Source organism: Talaromyces proteolyticus (assembly GCF_021365285.1).
Source record: "Talaromyces proteolyticus strain PMI_201 chromosome Unknown BGW36scaffold_3, whole genome shotgun sequence".
Lineage (NCBI taxonomy): Eukaryota > Fungi > Ascomycota > Eurotiomycetes > Eurotiales > Trichocomaceae > Talaromyces > Talaromyces proteolyticus.
In genome coordinates, this window is record NW_025764279.1 from 832,435 (window position 1) to 857,527 (window position 25,093).

The following is a 25,093-nucleotide window of genomic DNA, read 5'->3' on the forward strand; positions in this document are numbered from 1 at the left end:
GTCACATGGCCGGAGGTAGTTTCCGAGCGGCCGACCCAGGCAGAATACGCAGTCATCATCAATAGTAGACTGGTCCTACATAGTAGAGACGGGCTGTGCATACTCATGCTCCTCCTCGCTCGTACTCTGAGTATGTAGGTATACTACGTAGCTAGATCAGCAGGCACAGGAACGACGTTATTAATGCGCACAGGCTGCCAGTGCTGGGCTGGTCTCGGCATGGCGGCGCCCCACCACAACGCACGCCGTCCCCATTATTATTCTTCCTTTCGTGCTAAGCAACTCAGCCTTTCATTGTTATTATTAGCTAGTAACTCCGTACGTATTACTGCTATCATGTATCAGCCACACTCCGGCTCCAGCATGAATTCTAGGTGCATGGCGCGTACTCGACTCGCGCATTAATTACAATCGTATTACTGCAGCAATACAGACTGCTACCGCCAACGATATACGGGCCAGGCTACAGGCAGGCAGCCGCCAGCCAGCATACAGTACATAAGATATAAGATATAAGATATAATACATAATACATAACTAATACTGTAATAACAAATCACGTTCGCAGCAGACCGTGGTTCGCTGGCCCTAGTGGGTGGGCTAACCAGTGGACACACACGCCCCTGCAAGCGGGCGGCGGGCATTGATTGGCCTGCGCGCCCCGGGCCAGCCTCTTAGTGCTCCTGACGGCACCGCAGCTCTAGAGTTAGCCTCGTTGGGGGACGGGCGATCGTGGCCTTCACCAATATACAATTATGAATAACTGTATACAGCAGCCTATTGCTGCGTCGTGGCCGTGGATCACAGCATTGAATACATTAAATATCTCAAGCCGGACGGCTTACGCGAGGAGGAACCAGGCGCTGTCCTGCGATGCAATATGTATATGCCATGGGAGAAGCGCTAGGCCGCTTCCGGGCTGGCGGTCCCAAACTCTCAGCGTCCCAGGCTCGCAGGCACCTAGACCTGCCGGCTAGCTCAGTCCTCGTCCGGCACCGTCGAATCGCCGTCCCCTGGCTGCAGCCTGCACCACGCCCACTTCCCTCGTCACTGCTGCTTCCTCCATTCTAACCCACCCACACATCATCCCCCCCCAAGTCCAACTTTATCCTCATCTCGTCGCCGCCATCCTCCACAACCACCTCCGCTACCACCACCATCCTCATCCTGCCATCCTCCACCTCCTGTCGCGACTCTACTTCATCCTCACCACTATTCGTATTTAACCCGCCGCCAAGCTGTCGGTTTAAATTTTTCGTTTCTTTTCTCGCCGGCTCGTCCTCGTCTGTCGCCTGCGCTCCCCACCAGCCCCGTCCGCCCGGTTTTCTCAATCAGCGCCTGGCCACTGCCTACCGCGACAGCCGCATCAATCCGGCCCTGTTCGACCCTTCTGAGACAGCCCCGATCGTGAGACAGCTGCTCACTGTGCCCTGGTGTGTTGCCACGTGCATTGATCGCGCCTGGGAGACGTGCCTGCACCAGCAAATATCGCCGCGTCGTCGCATCTATCAAATTCCGTGCCCAGAAAAAAGAACGCAAGGAAAGTAAGGTCCACTAGTACTAATACCCCGGTGCAGAGGGCAAGGGCATGGTCGCGTCCTTGTAGCGCGCGCCATATCTGCATCTTTGACGTCGATCGCTTTTCGCCGATCGAGTGCGCAGTCTAGTTCCAGTGATCGTGTTTCCGTTCGGCCATTTTCGTGTCAGCAATCCCCCAAGACGAGGTATGGTCAACACCTCGTCAACTCAGTCCAGTCGCACAAGCCCTGGATCCTACAGCACTACACAGCGCGCGGCGTCAGTGTCTTCCAGTTCCTCGTCTCCCCAATCGCTGTCGCAAGGACCGTCTGGGGCGCATAATGTGATGTCGACCGACGTGTATAACCCCTCCGTTTCGCAGCCCCCGACGTCTCTAAGTTCTTCATTCTCCTATCCTTTCTCTCCCATCGGACCGGCCTCGTCCTTTGACGGGCTCGGCGCCAACAGCATGCGACTGGGCGATGCCGACCTGTCGCCACCCATGAATGGCTTTCATCGAATGGCTAGTAGCGCTGCTATTCTAATGCGTAAGCTCCCAAAGAACACCAGCCGGGAAGCTCTTCGCTCTATGTTTCTGTTTGCCAAGGATTTCGTGGATGCCGATTTCGTTCCGACTGACTTTCCCGACGATGTCAATTTTCTCAGTGCCGTCGCCCGTTTCAACACCATGACTGCTGCCGAAGAAGCCCGTGCTATGCTCGACGGCAAACCCAACACTAGCAACGAAGCCAACATGATCGTGGAAATGTATTCGGGCCCTCTCCCCAGCCGCCGGAACACCATCGATCATACGTCTGCTCGTGGCCTCCCAGGCCCAACTACCCGCCAGTCATCTCGCTTCAATGGCACTTTTCAGTCCATGTCCAATGGTGTTTCTCAACAGGCAAATGGAAACGAACCACTTCCTGCCCCCGATACCAATTCCCGTTTGCACAGTCTCTTTTCTCCGCAGTCTCCCATCGGGAACGGAATTGGGGAGTTGCCACGGGTGAGCGGGAAGTCCGTGATAGATCAAGACCTCGATGAGGAGACGGGTGAGCTGCTCAAAGATCCTGTCGGCTACGCTCAAAATGGTCATGTCAACATGCCATTGCAGCGCCGATCAACGAACCCACAAATTCCCACCGGTCGTTTTGCTGCGCTATCTCTCTCCACCAACGTGACTTCCCCGTTGCAGAGCTACTCTAACGGAAATACCGGTCGCATGGGTGTGCCAACCCCATCGGGCGCAATACCCCCTAACCTAGGAGGCAATCCGTCCTTCCACTTCCCCAATCAGCACAACCCTCGCCACAGCTTGCCTGCCGCTAATCCGAACGACCTCAATCCTCCATGCAATACACTTTACGTCGGCAACCTCCCAGCCGATACGCAGGAGGAAGAACTTAAGGCTCTCTTTTCAAAGCAACGAGGATACAAGCGTCTGTGTTTCCGCAACAAGCAGAACGGCCCCATGTGCTTTGTTGAATTTGACGAGGTAGCCATGGCTAGCAAAGCACTGAACGAATTGTATGGATACAAACTATCGAACAGCGTTAAGACCGGCATTCGCCTTAGTTTCTCAAAGAATCCCCTTGGTGTCCGAAGTGGACAGCCAGGGAGCAGTGTCAACCCGTCCACTCCTCTCAGTCCACAGACTCCTATGCACGGAAGTAATGGGATTGGCTCAATGTCGAATGCCATGTTTACCACTGCGAATGGCCCACCTCCCGGTCTGTCTGCCCCTCCCGGCCTTGGTCTTCCAATGGGACTGAGAAATGGCTCTGTATCATCCTCTGCAAACCCTCATGCATCCATGACAAATGGTAATGCTTTTGCTGGAAATAATGGCCTCGGCATCAGAGCAAACGGCATGAACCCTATTGGGCCTAATTCTTTGAATGGCGGGGTTCCTGGTGGCGTGGCAGGTTCTGGCATGGGAACCTTTAACAATGTCTACCCTGACTATATGATGGGTCGTTGATTGACAAGAAAGAAAGGCATATCAACATATCACGTATGGGTAATGTATGGCATGTTTTGATGATACCTGGATTTCATGGCGCTTAGGGTTTTGGGATCATAAGTTAGAGCTGGCATACGGAGGATTCGTTTCCCCTCCACTCGCATTCAAGCTTACATGGCAATTGTCTGTTTATTTATCATATTCCAGTTCGGAGCTCGGTTTGCACAGCGTCGCTTTCTATTCTATTCTTATTTGTCTGGTCAACGAGATTTCTTGTCAAGACATGTATTTTTTTATTCTTCTTTTGCAAGTCAATGGGCGACCTCGGCTCTCTCAACCACTCTTTTAATTGATCCGAGTCATTTATCATGGCTTTGATGGTTCGAATATTTTTCCACTTTATCTGTTTGACTTTGGAGGACGTATTGAAAGATGATCTCGTGTGTGTTTTGTTTGAAATCTGTCTTCTTCATGTGATTCCCCTTTTAGCAAAACAAAAGCATCCATTTTACGGCGCATGAGTAATATGGATGGACAATGCAGTCTGGGAGCAATCGGTTGGCTGTTAGTTTTTTTCATCCCCTTGATAATGTTGCCTTGAAACTGTGTCTTGATATTTTATCCCTTGATATATTGCATTGCTATCCCATATCCATCCTCATCTTCATATCACATTGACCAAGCAGCTACCATTTTATTTTTTGTATGAAGCATAATGCAGCGTTTATGTCACCGTGGATTGCAATGGCCACAGCATGCATAGGCTTTAACATACAATGGGTACACATTGTTAGCACTTGATCAGTTTTACGCATTATTGGGCATTGAAATCTGGAGATTTCGATATTATGGGCGCAGCATTTTAGGTCATGACTTTGGTTTTTATTATCTTATATTCGCTGGATCTGGTTTTCACAGCTTTTCTCATTTCTCCTTTTAATTGCCTTCACTTCTTGCTGGGAGTTTCCAGTATGCAACGTACTAGTTTGTACGAGATATTTTGTATAATTAGTTTTATTACAAAGACAAGATTTAATGTGTTTTTCATAAATCATCAACTTGCTTGTACAAAGTGTGACTTCACTATATATGCTCGAAGAATAGACTAGAATGGATGGTTTGTGTTGTTTGTTTGTGGCACGTGACTTGGGGCTAAGGATAGAAACTTTTTCTCTGCTTCGTTGTTTCTACCAGCCATTCTCTCAACCAGGGGTGCTTCACCCTCATGTGGAAAACCGTTCAAGTTTTTATTCGACTTTGAATTGTCAAATTGAGCTTTCCTAATGCTATATAACAAACCGTACTAGTCAATTCCTTTTGTTACGCTGCCATCATGCCTCGGATACAGGGTTCAGTATCCAACTCTCTCGCCTCTTGCATTCCTTCCTCCTCCTCCACATCCACTCCTTCTGCAATATTTACACTACACAATGTCTTCCAGAGAGAACAGATCGGTAATCGGTTAAAATGCCCTTCCCGGCGGCCCTTTTCAACATCTCGAGCAGCCCAGACGCGGCATAGGGCCGCTATGTTTACTTGGCTAGGCAGCGAAGGTGCCACCTATAAACATCATGTTCCCGGAAGAACAAATTACATAACCGAGGTGTGGAAGCGAAAAAATGATAAAAGACTCGGCAAGGCCAGGGATGAGTCGGAAGGTGATGATAGCAAAAGTCGACCATTCCCTCTCAATGAAAACTTTGTCAGTTCACCGATCCTGAGCGAAGAGCTGCGGAATGAGATCCACAGGCGGGTTGTAAAGCAGAAAAAGGGCGTTCGTGCTGTTAGTGTCGAACTACAAGTGGAAATGAGGAGGATTGCTGCGGCTGTCCGGTTGGTGGAGTTAGAAAAGCGAATGACAAAAGAGGTATGCCATCTTCTTCTCTTGAATTAACTGTTGCACCACATCCTTGTATTACATACTCTGTCAAACACAACATGATGAGCAAACCTTCGATTAGTCTTGAAGACCCGGGCATTCCTAGCTCGGTCGTGGTTACTAAATTTAAAATTACAACTCTCTGAAACATTCATATTACTACTTGGAATATCAAGTTGCATCTCGAAACGATTCAACTCATTGCTAACCATGTGTGACAATCAGGGCAAATTTATGGCAATTCCATACGCACGTGCTATACACGAAATGGTGCCAGTCACACCGCTTGCTGAAGAGGGTGGTCAACCCGCCCACGAACATATCAACGAGCTTCCAGTCCACCGTCTCACAGACCCGCAAATTTTCTACCCTGTGTCTGAATCCCGGCAGTTCACACGTGTAGATGCTGGTCGTGTCTTCTCGGCTGCACCAGCTTTGGAGAGCAGGGAGGAAAAAACCGTCACTGTCGAGTCATTGATCATTCCACAGGCGAAGCGCATTGAGCGAGTTGGCAAGGGTGCGGATGAGCATGATATTCTACTCCCTGCCGACGCACGTATTCCACACCCGCACATGATTGGGCTAGAACGTGATATCATTTCTCATCCCACAGAAACTCGATATCGAATGAAAAGATACAATGAACGTCTGAAAGATTCGGAAGAGTTTGAGAAAGAACGAAAGACAGCCGCAAAGGAGAGGGCCGAGAAGAGATTGACCAGAGTGAGCCCGGAGGGTTCCCGGTTCGAGTTTCGTTTCAACGACGTAGTTGTCAGCAAGGAGACTACCGGGCTAGATGGTCGTGGCCATGCAGCTCCTGGTCGCCGTTATGGTGTGCCTACATATGACCGAAAGAAGGGACAGGTCAAGATCCCGACCAAGGTCGAGGTTTGATCTGTTACCTTTCGTTTTGAGGTCTTGCATTAGTGCTATAGCTTTTTCTGTACAATATTCATATTTATACTATTACAATACCCAGCAATATCACGACCATCGCAGAATTTCGTTTCACTAATTCTAAGAGCAAGTTCTCATCAGCATTATTATTCTTGCATGACAAAGCTTTTCTAAATGTTCAATTGATCAATTGATGTAATATAAGATTGTGCGAAAGCTCAATCTCTCTAAGTTGAAAATGCATTCAATACATTCAATTCTCGAGTGAGGCTCATCCCACCAATGAGATGGAATGGCACCAGGTCTAGAACGATTGATAGCCACTGCATTAGAAGTTGCCAGGAGCTTCATATATAATCTGTCCCAGAGTGGAGTGTTAAAAGTCAATATTTTTCTACTTCAGCTGCAATTGTCGCATCTTCAACATGGTTGGTAAGCGAGGATATATATACCAATTGGCATTTCTAGGTTGAAACTAGATTTTTACGCCTTGATCTTGACGAATGGCTAGCTTCTTGAAATAATATCGAAATAGAATCAACGGTCGCTAAACATGAATAAATGAATAGAATCAACGACTTTGTTTATTTCGGCTGCGAGGTTATCTACATGTCCCCAAGAACGTAGTAAATGTCTATGCATATTCGCGCAGAATCTCTGAGGGCTGATTCAACTGAACTCCTGCTTATAATAATACCTGTATTACAACTTGGCGCACCTTTACACTAGTGGTAGAAGAAGTCTGAAATCGCCAATGGAGCTAATCCACTCGTAGCTACTATGAACTTGGTAACTTTCGATTTTCACATGCAATTTATGGTAATTTTCAGCATTCCCCCCTCTTTAACGTTGCGAAGCTAAATATGCTAGCTATGCATCCCCCGGACAACCCTTGGATCTAACCCTCGCTTACCATGGATAAGAAGCAGGGATGTACATAGGAAGATGGGAACGAATATTGTGTCTTTACAAATCTGGAATTATTCAGACAGCCCAAAGAGTTCAAGGCCATATTTTAAGTTTACAAAACCGAGTCTAGACGTTGAAGAATGTTGGTTGATGGCCCGATTGGGACGCACCTCAGCAGTGGCGCAGAGAGCCTTGCAATGTATAGGTATAGCTTATGTATCCCATGTAAAGTGAATAATTTGCATGTGCTTTGTCTGCAAGTTCGACGCCATTGCAGAAACGGAGGATGTCGATCATTCAGCATTAAGGTCAAGATTCATACATCTGCGCCTATTATTAGGTTAGCCGTTGAATGTGAGAGGGGTTTAATCTTTATTTCGAAGCTATTGCGGATCTTTTTCCTTTCATATCTATAGGCTGTGGAGAAAGGTTCCCGATATCTGTGACTGGATACTATGTACCTAGATGAGGGTCAGGAGGCGAAGTGACAGGTCAACTGCATGCAGTGCTTGGTATTACATAATGAAAAAATAACCCTCGATAAGCATGAAAACGGCAGAGAGGGAAGAGGGGTAATTGGCGATGGCAGCGTAGGTACATGAATACATGTATCTTAGCAATCAATACAGGTAATCGATCAGTAGCAAGCTGTAGGCGATATATTTCTAGGGTCGACCTTAGGACCAGAAGCGAACATGATATACAAGACAGGCGTGGCGACCAGCACAGTCCAATTACATTCCAGTTCACTCAACATCCCTACGCCTGCCGTCTATGTCGAGAAAAGGCTTGGACTCCTGATTCCTCAGGCAGAGGACTGAATGACGGATGGAGGTCGTGGCATCATCCGGCCTAGACACATCCGCTCTGCACTCGAAACATCGGCAGTCTACAGACCAACGCGAAAATATCTCGGAAAGTGTGGAACTTACCAGATGCAACGGTTAAGGAAGAAGAGAAGAAGAAAATGAAACCGATCGTCGAGGACCGTCTATATCGGCTTTCGGGCCTCGTTCGGGGCCGCTGCGAACCGCCGTCCCGGATGCAAAATGACTGGTAGAGCGGGCGGCGCGAGGTCGATCATGGAGACGATCCATCGTTGTAAGCTCATGAATCGTAATGATTGAGTCGGGTTATACGGGCATGAGTCGGCCAGGATATGATGTCAATGGCCCTTTTTTGTGGCTTGTTCGAAGCGCAATGCGTTTGAATACGCTGTGTGTATAGCAGTACTTGATGCTTGGATAACGGTCTAGTAAGTTATATGCTAGTATCTTTTTAGGCGCCTGGATCTGCTTGTATGAAGCTGCACGTAGGGACCAGCTGCAGCTAGGATGCACGATGGTGACGCCCGAAATACACGGCCATCTGTGTCGTCGGCTTCCTCCGACGGCAGCATCCTGTAAATGAAGAAATAACAGGGACGTGATGTCAGAGGCGAGGATGAAAGTCATGTTTGATACATACAAAAAGACGAAGAAAGGACGGGCCCGAGAGAAGGCCGTCGTCGGCAGCGAGCATTGCCGACTTTCAGCCGACGCATGCACCGACGCTGATTGGCTGGCACCACTGACACGTGCGCTATGCCTGAAACGGCATAGCCGGCGCAAGCTTCTAGGCTGGAAGCATCCCTAGAGGCGGAAACCATCCTGCTAACTTCAACCAAAGTCCTCGCGACACGCTGCTGTGACTGGGCCAGGCCCCTCCTCGCCCCAGCACCAGAATAACAATGATGCAGCTAGCTACGCATCGGTGGATCCAAACAGAGTGGCCCCGACAGCTGTCAGACCCTCCCTGCGGCAAATATCTTGAAATGCGACAAGAAATATGACCACAGTCGGAATTGTATTACCCAGGCGATCACAGCCAACCCCCCCCTCCCCCCAGCGTTCAAAGTGCTGGGGATGGCCATGAACTGCACAGTCAAGAAGCCCAATCAATTGACCCGGAATGAGGGCGATGCCGTGGAACATTCAGCAAAATCAAGGCAGCTTTGCTGGATCGCCGATGGATGGCAGGTGGAGCTACCCTTGTTCGCGGTTATGGACGACCAATTCCAAGGCTCCCAAGTGGCTTGAATAGATCCGAGTCGAGGCCCAGGCAGGCTTACCCGGACACGCGCATAACGTAGAGACCTTTTCTTACCTGTCAGTGGAATACCGTACCACTACGCAGCACTAGAGCACAGGGAGAGCATGGCATGGCCACTGCAAGCAGCAAGCTCCGTGTTGTAAGAGATTTTATGCAGCGGCGGCTTTTTCTCGTATCTTCGGAAACTGATTTCTGTTGCTGAGCTTTGGCTTGCAGTTAATATAAGCCCTGTTCGGTCCACCCTATTCAACATCTATTCTTAACACCATGCCTGTCAAACCATCAGTTTCTCTATTAATTGTATACTCTAACTGAAAAGGACCGACTATTGAAATATCGTGCATTTATTGATTACCTTCATATTGATCTCGACTGTCGCATCTCTCTGGCCGACTCTGTTTCCAGCCTGATCAGTCAATAGAGAAGCATCGGCAGGATCAATCGATGCCTAGAAAACAGAACATGACCTGCTACCAACCAACATCCGAATTATTTGACTTGACGAGGCCGATGATGATTCTCCCAGACGATATTGACCCGTCAAACCTGCTCACATCCACATACGCGCCACCATCCTCGACTTCCCCCGCCGACTGGATAGGCAAAGACTGCTCTTCCTTTGATTTCTTGCCCTGGGAACTCTCTGGCGATTATAATAATGACCCGATATTTGACATGTCAGAAGAAATTGCCGATGGTCTAGAATTTCCAAAAACGTACCCTGCCAGCGACAACTCTTCCCCGATGGGCTACAAAGGTTACACAGTCAAGACCGAGGATGCGCTATCCTATGCATCGCCTGTATCGGTATGCTGACCATATCCTTTTGGTCTCTAAATTGAGACTAATAGCTAATAATTCTATTTCTGCTCTAGGATGGGGAAAGCGATACTTGGTCTCCGATGCATAACAACGGCAGCAATTCTCCTGCTGCCGTTGCTGCTGCTCCTATCGTTGACGTGAAAAATAATATGCCATCCCCTCTCTCAAACCACAGGCACACAAGAATGCCATCAGCCACAACCATCGCCGACTCTAAAGCGAGCTCTGCGATTCCAGTCGCTGCCGCCATTGTTTCTTCCGAAAATATTATCAACGAATCATCACCTCGGTCCCGAAAATCCTCCAATTCCTCTTCCTCCTCTTCACTATCCCCATCACACTCAACCTCCCGACCAGGTCGCTCATCAACAGCGTCAGGCACAGACCCAACGGCGGCAATGAAACGCAAAAAGGCAGCCCACAACGCCATCGAGAAACGGTACCGCACAAACATGAATGCCAAATTTCTTGCTCTTGGCAACGCGATTCCTCGCCCGGGACCATTCGCCACTCAACTAGCATCAAATAAAGGGTCAAGAAAGCACTCACTCTGTCAAAGCCGAGACCCAGGCGCTGTTGGAGAAGGTGCACAGCAACAACAACAAAACAAATCCGAGATCCTCACAAATGCACTGTCATATATCCATGAACTGCAAGAAGAGAACTCGCGGTTAAAAGGCGAACTGATGGTTCTCAAGGAGAACTTATTACCCAGAGGAGGAAATGTGATGTGGCGACGATAATAATTCAGCCTTGATCATCCCCTACCATTCGCTATATATTATTTCTTTCGTGGAATCCTTTTTCATCCAATTTATGTACATATTTAACTACACCGTCGCTTCCTGGCACTCGGGTTGAATCCCTACTCTAAAAGCACAAAACAAAGAAACAAGTACGCAAGGAACGAGTTGACATGAGCAGACATGAAAAATCATTCTTTCTTCGTTTCTCAGGAGTCGGCGCAATATGAGTTTGATTTGATATTGGGAATGAAGTTCACTATGACTATGACGGCATGGAATTGGCGGTATAACATTCAACTTATTATATGAGGTGTCTTGTCTTACACTGACATGTATTGACTGGAGACTATCGTTTAATTTCTACTTAATATTTTGTTCTATTTGATGTGTATGAGATATCACTCCAGCAAAGAAAATGACTGCCTATTTCTTAATTGCTCACTAATTAATATCGATTGATACTTCTTGCACCCTTCGTATACTAGAGTACACACATATATATTCCATGCACTTCAGATGAACACGTTTTGAGTCTTAATTGTACACAAATGTAATGCAAATGCAAGTGTTAACTACAAACCTCTTGTATAGTAGTTTATGCATTTGGTCAACAAAAAGGAAAAGAGAATGAAGTAAGCTTCATGAGTTAGGCCGTGTCCCAATATTCATTTGCTATGCCATTCTCGGATGAACACGGAATATAAAAAAGACAGAAAAGTAACGAAATGGGTATCTGATGGATGAAAAATTGACCAAAGAAACTCTCGTGTCTGACAATAGAAAGAAACTGTGGAGTCCAAGGAAATATACACCACTATAGTCAGTGTCCTGGATTTGGTGTTGTGACCAGAGATAAAAGGGCGATAGAGAAATGTGCTAGTAGCAAAAAGTTAAACGGGCGCCGACCCAACAGGAGTAGGATCGCCGTCTTCCTCTTTGCTGCTGCTACTAGGAGAGTCTGGCTCGGTAACGGAAATTTTGCTGCTTTCTTTGCTGTCATGCAACTTGACGGCTGGTACAGCGTTGCTTCGTGACGGCGATGGCCAAGTGGATTCTAGGATGGCCGTGGTATTTCGCGGTGTATCCTCGTACCCTCGCCATTTCCGCCATCCTTCAAAATCTATGAGTGCTTGCATGCAGCCCCATTCTGTCACCTTCTTTTCCAGCCATGGAAACCCAATAGGCTGTACAAATTGTTAGAATAAAATAATACCACATAAGTATAGGTAGGCAAACCTTTGTCAAAAAGTCGTTGCAGCCGGCCGCCAATGCTTCATGTCTATCGCTTTGTAAACTACTAGCGGTCAAAGCAACGATGATCACCGGGCTCTTGAATAGAGATAAATCCTCTAAAATATCCTCTTCTTTTACTATGCTGTCAGTAGGTGGTTCAGTAGTAGACGCGGCACTTGAGCGACCGGAGACAGTCTTTGAAAAGACACCAATCCCATTCAGACGTTCTAACCGCCGAATCTCCTTTGTCGCATCTAGGCCGTTCATGACTGGGAGTTGAATGTCCATTAGCACCAAATGGAACCCGCCTTGTCGCCACTTTTTGACAGCAACTTCGCCATTAGGAGCGCACTGCCAGCGGACACTGAGACGTTTCATGAAGGCTTCGAGCAGCTTTTGATTGATAACATTATCCTCCACAATAAGCACATTGATCGGTGGAACGGTCCCTTCAATGACTCCGCCAAACGTCGTAGTACTCGGAGATGTTACTTTCTTAGCCTTCCGGCCGGGTCGCGGTGATGCAACCTGCGCACTAGCATTCAATGCATTGTGGGTTGGAGATTCTGACAGGGGTGCCGCTGGCGCTGGCGGTGTAGGTAAAGAAGGTTGTGAAGATCCTGGGGGCCCAGTCGCCGCTAAATTTGGATCTATTTTGGTGGATTAGCGAAAATACAAAGACAACAAACGACTCTGAGTACTGTATACCTTTCGATGCAGCAATGAGTGTAGGAGAGTTGGTCGGATGACGCGCAAACGGTGGCCGTCGAGAGTGTCGATTAGGACGGCTTCCGGGCGATGGTAGTAAAGGTGGCACCTTTCCGGTCGTGAGGACCGACATAGAAGGTGTTTGGTGCGTACTCACATTGCTATTATTGGAACTGGACGGATGACCAGGGGGTGTTCCGACGTTGACTGGGACAGGCATAAGAGGAAAATATTCGCCTTGTTCGCCGGGCTCCGCATGGTACAGGTACGATTGGCGAGGAGAAGGCTTCATAGGAGTTCGACGTTGAGGAGCTTCAACGACAAGGGCCTCGTCCATTTTTTGTCCTCCAGGATAGTACTGATCGATTAAAGCAAACAGGGACTCCTCCGGGCTGAGTATTCGATCCGGGCCAAGCGGTCGGTTGGAGGAGATACGGGGACATATTCGTACCATTAGATCCGGAGAATCATATGTTTTGCCAAGGGAATTGGAGTATTTGCGCAAGACATGATCTCGTAATTCATCCACGACACAGTCCTCATGCATCGATACTAGCGTAGCGGATGCATCAGGCCGTTTGACCCAAATCTTTCGCAGCGCCATTGGAGTTGGCGATAGAATTGGCTGGATGAATGGATCGCTATTGCGATGGAATGGGCCGCCCTCAAGAACTCGATTGACTAGATGTTGTTGTGACTGAGGGATAAGAGACTGCCTCCGCGTAGCGATTGTGGGGCGCGGAGTGCTTGAATCCTGACCAGGGACGAATCTTCCGAGTGTATCGCCGCTGAGGTCGTCGTTGTCAAGGTCGCCGCCGCCGCCGCCGCCAAACCGGACGCTGTCGCTGGGATCAATTAGACTGGGAGGGGTGGGGCTGCTCTCGTCAACGGTCTGGAGGGAAGAGTTTGGTATGGAAACAACAGTTGCAGAGTTGCCAACACGACGACCATGCAGTCTCGAGGATGATTGATGCGATATGTTCAATGGGCTTGGAGAAGGAGCAGCGCTGAGAGGGGCGGATGAAAACGTGGATTTGCGTGGATAGCCACCAGGTAACGGGCGGATAGAAGCGCCGCGGTCGTCGGGGGCAGGGGACGTTGGGGATGGCGGCTCCTGGTCGTCACCTCGCTGGCAAGCCTGCTTTACGGTTTTCGACGTCGATGGTGTATGGAGCGGTCCCTCCTCGTCGAGCCGGTCTGTCGGGTGCTGGTCTCGTTGGCTGTGCTGGCCGGGGGTGGACAAGGCAGAAACGGAGGCAGCGTCACGACGACTGGCGAGATCGTCGACTGAAGACAGGTCGTGGGCGGCGGGGAGGGACGATGCGAGGGGACCAGGCTGGGATGGCTCTGGGTGATGGTGTTGGACTTTGAGGTTGTCGCGGGAGGCTGGGCCCGTCTTGGCCTGAGGCTGCGACTGCCTGCGCCTGGGAGGAGCAGGCTGCGAAGGCTCTCCCTGAGACCCAAGCTTCCTCCGCAGCGACCTCGACAGCCGTGAGATGCCATGCGCCATCGTGGACGGTCGCTGAAGGCGAGGAAAAACAATCAAGCCAAACCCAGGACGCGGCAAGACTGCCTGCAGGGTTGCTCGAGCTAGGTTCAACAGTTCTCCCAATCTGGCCGTGGCCCATGCTTCTTGCACCAGAAATCACGCGCAGAACATTGAAACAGGAAACTGCGACTCATGAATGCTGCGAGAGGCGCTGTATTAATAGTGATAGCGACAGAGCTAGGAGTAATACTAATCAATTGACTCTAGTCCCAATCGCAGCATCAGGAGCGTATAAGATTATTATAAGACAATAATACCTAGCCGAGCCCGGTCCAGCCCAGCCAGCTGTCTAGCCTCTGAAACAGCCACACCTGTTAAATTGTTTTGATTGCTCACTCATGTACAAGCCCTGCGCGGACCGGAATTTCAATGTTCAATTTAGAGACACGCTTTGGTGGGATTGGGCTGACATTAAGTACTGGCCAGCCCAATAACGGTGTTGATATGCCAGTTTCTAATGCCCCAAACTGTATAATAGCTTCACGGCTTTGAAATTACGAATGATCGATACCAGTCAACAGCGCTACTTCAAAAAATTATATGTACTCAAAATTTGATGGAAACTTGTAGCTCTGCTTTTGTTTCGCATGTACATCTATTTGTCTATCATAACGGAACGCTACATACACGTTACACATCAAACCATGAAAAATAAAAGTAAGACATAGTCGCAAATACCCAAGTAAATTTACCATTTACCCTCGTCTTCCCGTGTTGAGGAATTGTCTACTTCTTTAGGACTTGGATGATTCTCGGCATTGGGTGGTTGTTGTGTGCCATCTTCTATAACCTGCACCGGCGGTGGCCCCTCGTCAACCTCACATTGTAATCCTTTCTCAGGATCCTCTAATCCCTCCGATCTGCTTACTGGTCTCTGGTTCACTGGCTCGGCTTCTTCGAGTAGTTCATCGACCGTCTTGCCGGATGATTTCGCCGTCTGCAGGAGTTTGCGGTGACGGAATCGCCAGATGATATGACTGCCGAATATGAAGACCTCCGCAAGAAAGCTAGATAGTTTAACGGTCAGAAAATAATCCCAGACATTCAGAAATGCGAAAAAATCTTACACAACAATGTAAAGGATCCCACCTAGGACATCAAAAGTTCCTTGTGCAGCTTTGAGATGTCAGTAATGTCTAACTGGGACTGAAATCAATGGTGTAGAATCCTACCGAGGGCGAAGAGTGAAAAGAGCGCCCCTAGACTGTCGACGCATAAAAAAACCCAGTCTACCAAAACTTTGTGAGAAATGTGCTTCAACAGAGTGAGAATATATCTACTAACTTATTCCAATAACCCGCCCTCTTCGTTGCCATATCTCAATATAAGGTGGAATAAAGCCAACTGCAAGCATTATAGCTGCTATTATACCGAAAAGTAAGGCTGGCCATGTGATTCCTTTGCCATATGGAATCTGTTTCTGTTAGTTGTTGAGTCTTTGAATCGCTTTGTGAGTCCACAAACCCGAAGAGTAAAGATAAACATGGCTTCAAGTCCCCCGCAGACAAGCAGTGAAACCAACACCAAAGCGGTTGATTTGAGTTTAGAATAGTCGCTAACAAAATTAGCAAAGTTGTGTCCATGATGCTTGTTTCATTCAGAGACTCAACTGATTATAGTAAATTATCTGCCCCCAGCTGACAAAGGCAAAAAAACCGAAAAGTTGGGGCTGTATTTGGAGCGGAATATTGACATCCTATACAAAGCAATAGTGAGTAAAAGTAGAGTGTATGAGTTGTCAAATAAACTCACCTGAAGAATCATGTAGACACCGAAAGGAACCGAGCCTGAGCAATGCAGCAGTCAGAACCAGGATTTCACTCATTATACAATAGCGTTAGGGTACAGAAAACATACAGACAGCCCATAAAAACATCATACTTCCCGGCAGCCCGTCGGTCTTCTTGTGCTTCCAATTATGCCATATCTGGGGAATCAGCTGGACACACCAGAAGACAGTGCCGATTGTCCCCAGCACATTGGCTGCCACTGGGATTCGCTCGCTATCCGCCATGAAGAAAGAAGGACAATCCTTCCTGATCAGAAGCTCGTGCTTAGGATAATAACCTGGTGAACCGATATCAATATCTCACCCCTGCTGGCCGGATATACTAGAATGATAAAGACTGGTTGTGAAGAGAAAAGATTGATTGATTGATTAATTAGATGAATAGCAGGCGAGCCAGTCTGCCGCAGAGAAGGAGCGAGAGAAGTATTACATATAGTTATCCAATTCGGAACAAGCCGTGCAGAGCCAGGGCATACTCTTGCCTGGTCGAAGAACGGGATGACATATTCATCGCCATTGCCCCTCTTCTGAACAAAAACAAAGGAATAAGATCAGAAAAAGAGAGAACCAAGTGGGCCCCAGGATGAAATTGTACCTGTGCAGTGAAAGAGAAGGTGCGCAGACCACCTTAGATCTTCTGGCCTCACATTATTGCCTGAGAACGGAAGGTCGCTAGCAGATGGATTACGGCAGCGGCACATCATCTTCACAAGTTGCCAGCGTTCCCACTGAAAGTGAAGCAAGTGAGCCAATAATTGAACCAGCACACAAAATAATCCGGTGCGAACGGCGGCAGTTTTGCATTATTCATCATTGACTCGTGGTGACTGTTGCTTTGATTGGCCAGCCGGAGAATTCACTGACCACAGCCGCCAACTGAACTAGGCTATATCGGGCAAGTCGCGGGAGAACTGCCGCATGTTTTTCACACACCAGTCCGGTTTCGGAATAGGGGTGATGCTAGAGGAGTTAACCTCGTCTCTGGCCAATAGAATCACGCCGTGCTGCTAATGGATGATACTGTTTTACTACATATAACTATTATGCTGCTCGTGTATTCAGTAGGATTATTAATGATTCAATTATTAATCGTTTGAACCCTTGTTAACCGGCTGATTCATGGAATGGCTGGGAAGGCTCGTTGAATGGCGCGATTCCCTATGGTGAATGCCAACCCGTGCTCACACATGGACATCATATTAGAACATTTGAGTCAGTCTACCTACTTCCTTACTTCCAGGCTGGGCCACTCTGGGCCCATTCCATACTGATAAGTTATTGAATGTCCATTCATAATTAAACTAGAAAGTCGAATCAGATACAATGCCACAACTGCCAAAATACCCGATTCATATCAACAACCGCCAACAGTAACGCCAGAAGGAAAAATCGTTAGAACGCGCGAGCAATAATTGACCATACATAAGAGTCCCGTTAAGACTCAAGCCAAAAGATTCCATTCCCTCTGTGAATGGACGGTATAATCTACAGAGCCGTTTGCCCATCAGCACTGCATACTCGAGTCGTCGAGAATTCAGTCACAAAGCGCTTCTCGGTCGAATATGCCCCAGGCTTAAGACACTCTCAATTTCTGTCCCAGCATGCGTGATAGGGCGAACGAGCTTGACGAATGAAACTATGGCCATGAGAAAACAATGAATAAAACATGAAGAAAATGACATGTGCAGTCACTCATGAATGTAGAAACGAAAGTGCTGCCAAAGGGTCCTGTTACAAGGGTATCAAAGGATGAGGAAGTTGCGTGACGCAGGTGGAAGAATTGCAAGAATGAAGCAAACTTTTCGTCTTTTTCTTTTTCTGAAGTCATAGCAGGATTAGGTAATTTGATGGCGCAATACCTGTCTCACCAGTTGCTCTCCTTGCTTGCCACCATCGTCCACTGACATCAGACACTTCTAGCTCCTCACCCTTGGCGAAGCTGATTTCATTCGCATCATCGGGGTTCGCGTCGTATGAGTATATCGCTTTTGCCTTGTATGGATATTCCGTTGGCTGGCCCACTTCATTCGAGGTCTCGGCGTTACCGCTGCCATTGGTGTTGGGGCCAACACCACCAAAAGCTGTTGTAGTTGTATTGCGTTTGTCCGAGCCTGGTGGACCACCGGGATAGCCTGACACGGGAGATGAGGTTTCAAAACCACTGAGTTGCGCAGATGTGTACATCTGAGGAGGCTGGCTAACAGTCGTGTCGGGACGGGCACCAAACGCGTTGGATACAGGACGGTTGTGGAATTGTGATCCTTCCTTGTTCAGGGCGAAAGAATCGATAGTGCGGCGGTGAGTAGCCTGTGGTGTAGATCCAAAGTAGAATATCCAAATAATCTGCAGGTGCGTCAGCAATTGACGGGCTACTTTCATCATCTAATGATGGCACTCACATTAATCATAGACAACAGTATGAAACCAGCGGAACCGGCCTGTTTCGCTGCCTGTGGCTCAGACACCAGGGAATTGACAGCAAGACTCGTTAAGACGAGGCCCGAAGAAAGATACCCAACAATCTGCACTTTATTAGCCCGCGCCCAAAAAAAGTGTCTGTATATGGGTGACGGGTCATTACGTACCGCAACACCATACGTCAAACTAGTATCTGATCCCACAACAATGATGACCCCAATAATGCAGAGCAGCATGTAAACGGTGGCCCACCAGACCAAGTTAGGGAACAGAGTCTCGACATCCGCAATAATGGACGAGATGAAAGCAATTATCCATGCAAGCTAAACATCCTACAAGTTAGTATCGACTGCGCGGGTGCACCATCGGAATTATCACGTACAAGGGATATAGAGATAGTGGCAAGTGCGAACGGATCGCCAATGATGTTGCTGATATTGAATCGAACCATGGCGGATTGTGTGTAGTGAGGTTTTTGAATAGAGGCTGAGTAGATGGAAACCATGAAAAAGGTGACACGAAGACAACAATCGCCTCGATTCTTCTATTGCAAGGTCAAGTAGTAGCGACCGAGGAATGGTGCTGTGTACAGATTCAAGCGCGGTGGGATGAATAGGAAGGAGCAAGCAGGTAGCGGGACGTCACGATGTGGTTGTTCGACCGGGTGCATGCAACAGGCGTCGATCGCAGCGGAGGCGGTTATCGAATCGATTCTTCCTAGCCAATGGATACCAAGTGATCACACCACGTCAAAAAAAAGTGAATATTGGCGGTTGGATGAAGGTTGATGATGGATGGTCGGATTGTGAGGACAGATGGCGGTCGGGGTTGGGGGAGAGTGAAAGGAAGAAGGCTGGCTGTTCGGTCGGTAAGCCAGCCGACGTATACGGCAAGGGGACGACGACACTGAATCAGCACCAGGCTGGGACACGACAAGCGACGGAAAGAAAATAAAGAGGGAGTGACGCGACCAGGGTTGGCGAGCAAGACGAAAAGAAGCGAATAAACGAGAGGAGGTGGCCAACAAGAGGCCGTGCGTGTGAAGTCGTGTGCGTCTGGCGGAACGTGTAGGAAGGGGAGAGTTGAAGGGAAAGAGTGTTGTCGCAGAGTATGTTTGGGCGCGCTGCAGGGCTGGAAAAGGAGGTTCGGACGAGGCGAGGCACGAACAATTGGCTCGGGTCAGCCTTTGGCCTCTGGGAGTGAGTCTGGGAGGGAGATTTGGGGCCAAAGCCTGGTGGACGTGGAGGCAAGCCAGCGGCGGAGGTGGGCAAGTCGAATGCAGGGGAATTGCAGTAGCATGTGGATAGATGATTATTATTACGGGAGGGGACGGACCAAGATGGCAGCAGGACCTGAAACAGCTAATAATAAGTATAAAATCCAGCATTACTGCACTCGGCGCACGCACTGCGGCACTACCATTGGCTGGTGGCGCTGCACTGACAGAGGCTTTACTCCAGGGCGGGCCTAGCGGGTGGGGCTGTGTGCCTCAGGTCTGCGACTTAGTACTGCCTCTGGCGTGGAAATAGCCAACACGCCGAAGCTCCACAAGGCCGCCGCTGCTGGCCAATGAGCGTGCTGGCTGGGCTGGTCCGGACGGGTCGTGGACAGGCCTGGCCAGCCGGCCAAACATGAAGAATATCATTGATTGATATTGAATAATTCAATAAGAGAATTAGAGGCGTCTACTCTGCGGCTGCGGCTGTGGCAGTCAATCGGCGATATCTAGCTACATGTGTGCTGGTGGTCGGCAAATAATAAAAGCCCAAGAGATGTCGACCCCACGGCCCAACACGCCGGATTGGCTAATTTGGCTAATTTTATCTTTCTTTGTGCAGTTACTGCACAACTACATGTGCACAACTGGGGGCCAGCTACTAGATTTCTATACATGACTGTAACTGCCAGGGCCTATCACAATACCACAAACCTGTGGCTACATGCATAGTCTCGACTGTAAATCGGGCCCATTCCATTCTTTCCATATTGGCTAATCTGCCACAAGAATAGTCAATTTGAGCAATTGAAGGAGTTCCTGGTGGACAAATTAGTAACGAAACCATGGTGTGACAAATATGGCACGGATTCGGTTCGTCGTTCCCTAGAAGCGATCTGCGCGCCACGAGTTGCTTCATAGTATGACTCGTAAGGCTGATAGCGTCTCAGCCTTGCCACGGCTATGCACACCATGCTATGTGTGGAATAATGGTGTAGCCATATCGATTGTCTTTGAGTGTGCTTCACCATCATCGCAGATTGCATGACATAGTAATAATCCAGAAGTGATTACAGTCGGTTCGAAAAGACTCAAAGGGCTGTCCTTGTGGCGGTTCTTTAACCCATAAATGTCGTATATCGCCTTGATATTATAGAATTCATTCGGCAGCGTTCACACCTCCTTCTCTCTACGGTCTCGCACCGCTTCTCTGCGTTTAACCTCGTGATCAATGTCCTCGAGCCGAGATTCCCAGTCAGCCCAACACTCACTGCTGCCGACCAAGCCCAATTCATACCAGCGTTGCAATAGTCGTGCACTTCGAGTCCGAAGTTCTGATACCTCTTGCGCTTGTTGTCGCTGGATTTGTAGGAGTCTTTCAAGGCGTGGCTGGAGCTCGATCAGAGCGATGGAAGCCTTCGCATCGGGCACGGGAAGGTCATTGAGAGATGTCAAACGCGAGGACGTCTCTGGGAAGGCAGAAGCGTAGGAAAGAACAATGGAAGCGAGATTCTGAGTGCTTAGGTTTGCGGGGGGGGCCTCGGTAGGCATTTCTTTGAAAAGATCTGGGAATCGGGTATCTTTTGGCATTCGATGGTGCAGTTAGAAAATCAAGGATCGCAAGTGATGGTGAATGAAGTGACTTACAGAGCTGCAGGATATCGTAGACAGCGGGCTTGGATTTACTCAAAGCACTCAGATCTGCTTCTAAGCGAGCCAGTCGGCGAGCGACGGTGTCTTCCAAAGAGTCTGGCCTTGAGGCTGGGGCTGGATGCCCGGTCCATTGGGAGTCGCCAGTCAAGAGATACTCGAGTCTCCGGAGACGGCCTTCCAGCAATTCGACAGACGCCGACGCAATCGCGGCAGTTTCAAGCGACATGCTGAGCCAAGCAAATTTATTTAATTTATTTGAGAAACGAGCAAGCTAGACGGTGTTGTTTGCTGTTCAAGGTTGTTTGTTGATGGAGCATTAAATTAGAGCTGGCTCCTCGTTATTAGCGCTAGTCAGGGGTAGCCCTCCCCGCGCCAATCACAGCGCACGATAGTAAATTCGTAGGGTAAAACAAAGATGATGATACGAAAGACATAGTTTGATTCTGTCTCTTCCGGCTGTTTACCTGTAAAGGCGATTTTTTATTACTGTTTAATATTGGTAAAGGTTACCTCCGTTGATCATCGTCTAGTAAACATGTATCGTTAAACAAATGACATAGCAACATCCTACTGAGTCGTTCAGATTAAAATATGCGTGCAGTCGTCAACGCCGTAATATTATATCATTGACTGAGAAGGCTCTTTCCCCCCACTTCCTGCATTTCCTGGCCCCGGTTGGAGGCCTCATCGTCGAACGAGTTGACTTCGTAGTCAAAAACATTGACGTTTGAAGCAGCGGCTGCAATATTATCAGGTCGAGTTGGGGCCTGTGTCTCATTTATATCCGGCCATTCCTCAAAAACTGTTTCGCCAGGTTCTACCATCTGCTCATCCTGGTACATACGGTCGGCTGCGTCGAGCTCGGCTTTGAAGCTGATATTATCAGTATTCACAAACTCCTAAAAACGGCCATTAGCAGTCCATTGTATTGAAAAGAAGTAGCCAGGTAAATCCTAAAGACGTACCTGAAGAGGTGGAGGGGTATGGTCGGTCTGGAAAGCAAGAGCATTCGGATTTGCGTATACCAAGAGGGCATTACTAGATTCGCGCGCCGCCTTGAGTACCTCAATTTCTCGCACTTTGGTCGTTGTAAACCCAACGATATCAGCGTTTTTAGGCGCCAGGTTTCTTCTCTTAGTGTTCTCCGACTTGGCAGCTTGTTGCGTTTTTGCATCATCTGCCGAGAAACTAATCCGCCACCACTGCCATTCTTCAGCATTTGTATCTTCCATCTCAATCAAATCCTCCGAACCGTCGTGACTGTTCCGTCTTAATACGAATGTGACATGGGGAGCCGTGCAAACACCCCGCAGAGTATACTTGCGGTGTGGCGACTGGTCATCAGAGGCTGAGGGTTCTGTAAAGATTTTGGAGTATTTTCGGAGACTGTCACGAGCTTCTTGTTTCTCAGTTTCGAGCTCTATGCAAATTTATTAGTATCTACAGTGTTACTAGTTTGAGTGAGAGAAATGGGACATACTCTGGAGCCTTTCTCTAATGCTGGTAGCAACATCGCGCAGTTGCTGTGCCACTCGTTGTCCATTATTCAGGAGTTCTTCGCTGTTAAGTTCAGCTGCACCTTCAGACAAATATCTTGGTAGGGCAACGACGGATGCTTCCGCGGCTTTTTCTAATAACTTCTCATTTGACATCCCGAATCGTTTGGCAGACTCGGAAGAACGGTATTGCGATGCGAGACTCTCTAAATGGTTGATTTTTGCTAGTACTTCAACTCTTTTCAAGCGAATCTCGCGGATAATATCCCGGGAAGTTTCCATATAGCGATCTGGGTAGAAGGTTGATGGAATTTTAACATCGATTGGCTCATTTCGACTATTATCTAGCCTGATTGTGAGAACTTCTGCGACATGCTCTAGCCAGACATCGTCGAGGCCTTCCCCTGGTGTGTCTGGCCAAATAGCATCGTCGAGAATGTCGTATAGGGTCTGACCGTGATCGGGTTCTACTTGGGTGTTGAGAACAAAGAACTCTTTGTTGTTCAAAGGGTCGAAATCCGATTCAGTTTTTCTCATCGCGCGCGAGGAGAAAATCATTGATAACTGGTTTTCCGGGGTCGCACGTACAGCTGCTTCCTGCCAGGCCTCGAGAAACTTTTCCACCCCGCCATCCTGGTCATATCCATGCATAGCTTTTAAACTGGCAAGAGCATCCGTGCTTCCAAAGGCCCGTCGCGTTACGTCCAAGAAAGCCATTAATCGTTGAGTTTCGTATATAATGTCTTCCCAATCCTGGTCTTCGGCATATGGATCACTGAGAGACACGATTCTCGGCGCCTTCACAGGTTGGCCATTCCACCATTGGGAGTCATATCCGTAGTCGGGAATGACCTTGTCTCTAAGCAGAAGGGCTTCCCGAGCGATCGGAATCGAATGTAGAATAGTCAAAAATCCTCCGATATAAAGAGCTTCTTGCGAAGGACGAAGGAAGGCGGGTTCGTTGCCATTGCGCTGGCGATCCTCGGGATCCGGACTAATGATTTCCTCTCTAGCGTTCTCATTAAATATAGTCATCCCCCATGAATTCTCATCATAGAAGTCTTGGGTGGCCGGGCCAAATCGTGAATTGTCCGTTGTTGAGATGACACCACTTTCCTGATGAGTATAATCTTGGCCTAGCGACATTGCTACTGCTTGTTGAAGATCGCGTTCTTCGAGCTGCGCTGCACTCAACTTTTGCCCTGAATTTCCTGTTGAACAGAAAATAATTTATAATCCATCCTTTTACTGTGGAAGTAGAACCTGACTGACCTGCACCCGATGTACCTGCGCCGATCCCATTGTGCTTTTGATTGCCCAGCGTCTCACTGGTATTTATCCTGGAAGGCGGGCGCGAAGGCGGTGCTGTATAACCCTTTCCAAGGATGCCATCGGAATTCTCGATGTTGAATGCTAAATTGTAAAGTAACAGGAGGTTAGAAAAGGATCTACCGTCATTGCGCGACGAGGTCACTTACTTGGAACCGACTGGTTGTTCTGAGAGTACGATGGGGTTCCAAAAGATTCCCATTCGTTTTGGGGCTGTGATTATGAGCCTGGTTAACAAATGCGTGGATTATGAGACGGCTCTTTGGATGCATACCTGCGTTGGTAGACCGGATGGGTTCTCGAAATACGCATTGATTGCTTTTTCCAGGTTAAGATTATTTGCCTAAACATAAGAAATGAGACGACCGATTCTTTTAGCGCTGCAGCAAGTCACTGTGGTCGCGACAGAAGATGTTGGTACTGACATTGAGGAAGCTTATGGCCTGCTCTCGGGAGAGACTGGTGAAGCCGATGAAATTGTTAATATCCTCTTCTGATGGTTCCGTGGCCATGATGGTGATACGATGATTATGCTGGCGGCGGGCGTTGGCCGCTCGGGGCTCGACACGCACGGAGCTTTGCCCACACGAAGGGGTTTGGATGTATGCAACATGCGCGAGTCGACTGAAAGACCTGACGGACGTCGATAGAGGTCATCAAGCAAAGCAGCTCTATAAGCGATCCATTCTGTCGGTCGGTCGTGCCGGGTTCGGAGAACAGATGTCTGCGCTGCAGCTTGGCTTCCTTCTGGACCTTCCCCACGTTTGCCGCATGACTGCTGCTAGTCCCCATCGGGCGATCGCCATAATACATCGCAACGTCAAGACATCAGTTCTTGCCTTCCTTTATTCTTTTCATACGTTTATAGGAAACA

The 25,093-nt window shown here is 48.5% G+C and overlaps 7 protein-coding genes across 7 annotated transcripts; 3 read left to right on the forward strand and 4 right to left on the reverse strand.

Moving 5' to 3' along the window:
- Positions 1-1,864: 1,864 nt before the first annotated feature.
- On the forward strand, positions 1,865-3,502 carry BGW36DRAFT_289709 (RNA binding protein; the record flags this gene model as incomplete). The annotated part of the gene is made up of 1 exon (XM_046210694.1): positions 1,865-3,502. One exon carries the CDS (start codon positions 1,865-1,867, stop codon positions 3,500-3,502), a length of 1,638 nt encoding a protein of 545 aa, XP_046075173.1.
- Positions 3,503-4,683: 1,181 nt separating this feature from the next.
- Positions 4,684-6,422, forward strand: BGW36DRAFT_371589 (eukaryotic mitochondrial regulator protein-domain-containing protein). The gene is made up of 2 exons (XM_046215392.1): positions 4,684-5,351; positions 5,589-6,422. Exons 1-2 carry the CDS (start codon positions 4,818-4,820, stop codon positions 6,255-6,257), a joined length of 1,203 nt encoding a protein of 400 aa, XP_046075174.1. The 5' UTR covers positions 4,684-4,817; the 3' UTR covers positions 6,258-6,422.
- Positions 6,423-9,722: 3,300 nt separating this feature from the next.
- BGW36DRAFT_394608 (uncharacterized protein) lies at positions 9,723-10,825 on the forward strand (the record flags this gene model as incomplete). Its single annotated transcript, XM_046217930.1, has 2 exons — positions 9,723-10,067; positions 10,136-10,825. 2 exons carry the CDS (start codon positions 9,723-9,725, stop codon positions 10,823-10,825), a joined length of 1,035 nt encoding a protein of 344 aa, XP_046075175.1.
- Positions 10,826-11,718: 893 nt separating this feature from the next.
- BGW36DRAFT_394609 (putative response regulator) lies at positions 11,719-13,373 on the reverse strand (the record flags this gene model as incomplete). The annotated part of the gene is made up of 3 exons (XM_046217931.1): positions 11,719-12,012; positions 12,065-12,711; positions 12,770-13,373. The coding sequence occupies 3 exons, from the start codon at positions 13,371-13,373 to the stop codon at positions 11,719-11,721; spliced, it is 1,545 nt and encodes a 514-aa protein (XP_046075176.1).
- A 1,633-nt stretch (positions 13,374-15,006) lies between these two features.
- Positions 15,007-16,332, reverse strand: BGW36DRAFT_424104 (PQ loop repeat-domain-containing protein; the record flags this gene model as incomplete). Its single annotated transcript, XM_046219921.1, has 8 exons — positions 15,007-15,325; positions 15,386-15,434; positions 15,491-15,547; positions 15,603-15,732; positions 15,783-15,873; positions 15,929-16,014; positions 16,071-16,105; positions 16,176-16,332. The coding sequence occupies 8 exons, from the start codon at positions 16,330-16,332 to the stop codon at positions 15,007-15,009; spliced, it is 924 nt and encodes a 307-aa protein (XP_046075177.1).
- Positions 16,333-17,931: 1,599 nt separating this feature from the next.
- On the reverse strand, positions 17,932-18,976 carry BGW36DRAFT_424105 (putative high osmolarity signaling protein Sho1; the record flags this gene model as incomplete). Its single annotated transcript, XM_046219922.1, has 4 exons — positions 17,932-18,450; positions 18,507-18,629; positions 18,693-18,848; positions 18,908-18,976. 4 exons carry the CDS (start codon positions 18,974-18,976, stop codon positions 17,932-17,934), a joined length of 867 nt encoding a protein of 288 aa, XP_046075178.1.
- A 1,938-nt stretch (positions 18,977-20,914) lies between these two features.
- BGW36DRAFT_289204 (uncharacterized protein) lies at positions 20,915-24,731 on the reverse strand (the record flags this gene model as incomplete). Its single annotated transcript, XM_046210642.1, has 10 exons — positions 20,915-21,321; positions 21,389-21,621; positions 21,775-21,850; positions 22,026-22,293; positions 22,360-22,814; positions 22,875-24,101; positions 24,154-24,303; positions 24,369-24,432; positions 24,494-24,562; positions 24,645-24,731. 10 exons carry the CDS (start codon positions 24,729-24,731, stop codon positions 20,915-20,917), a joined length of 3,036 nt encoding a protein of 1,011 aa, XP_046075179.1.
- Between the last annotated feature and the right edge of the window lie 362 nt (positions 24,732-25,093).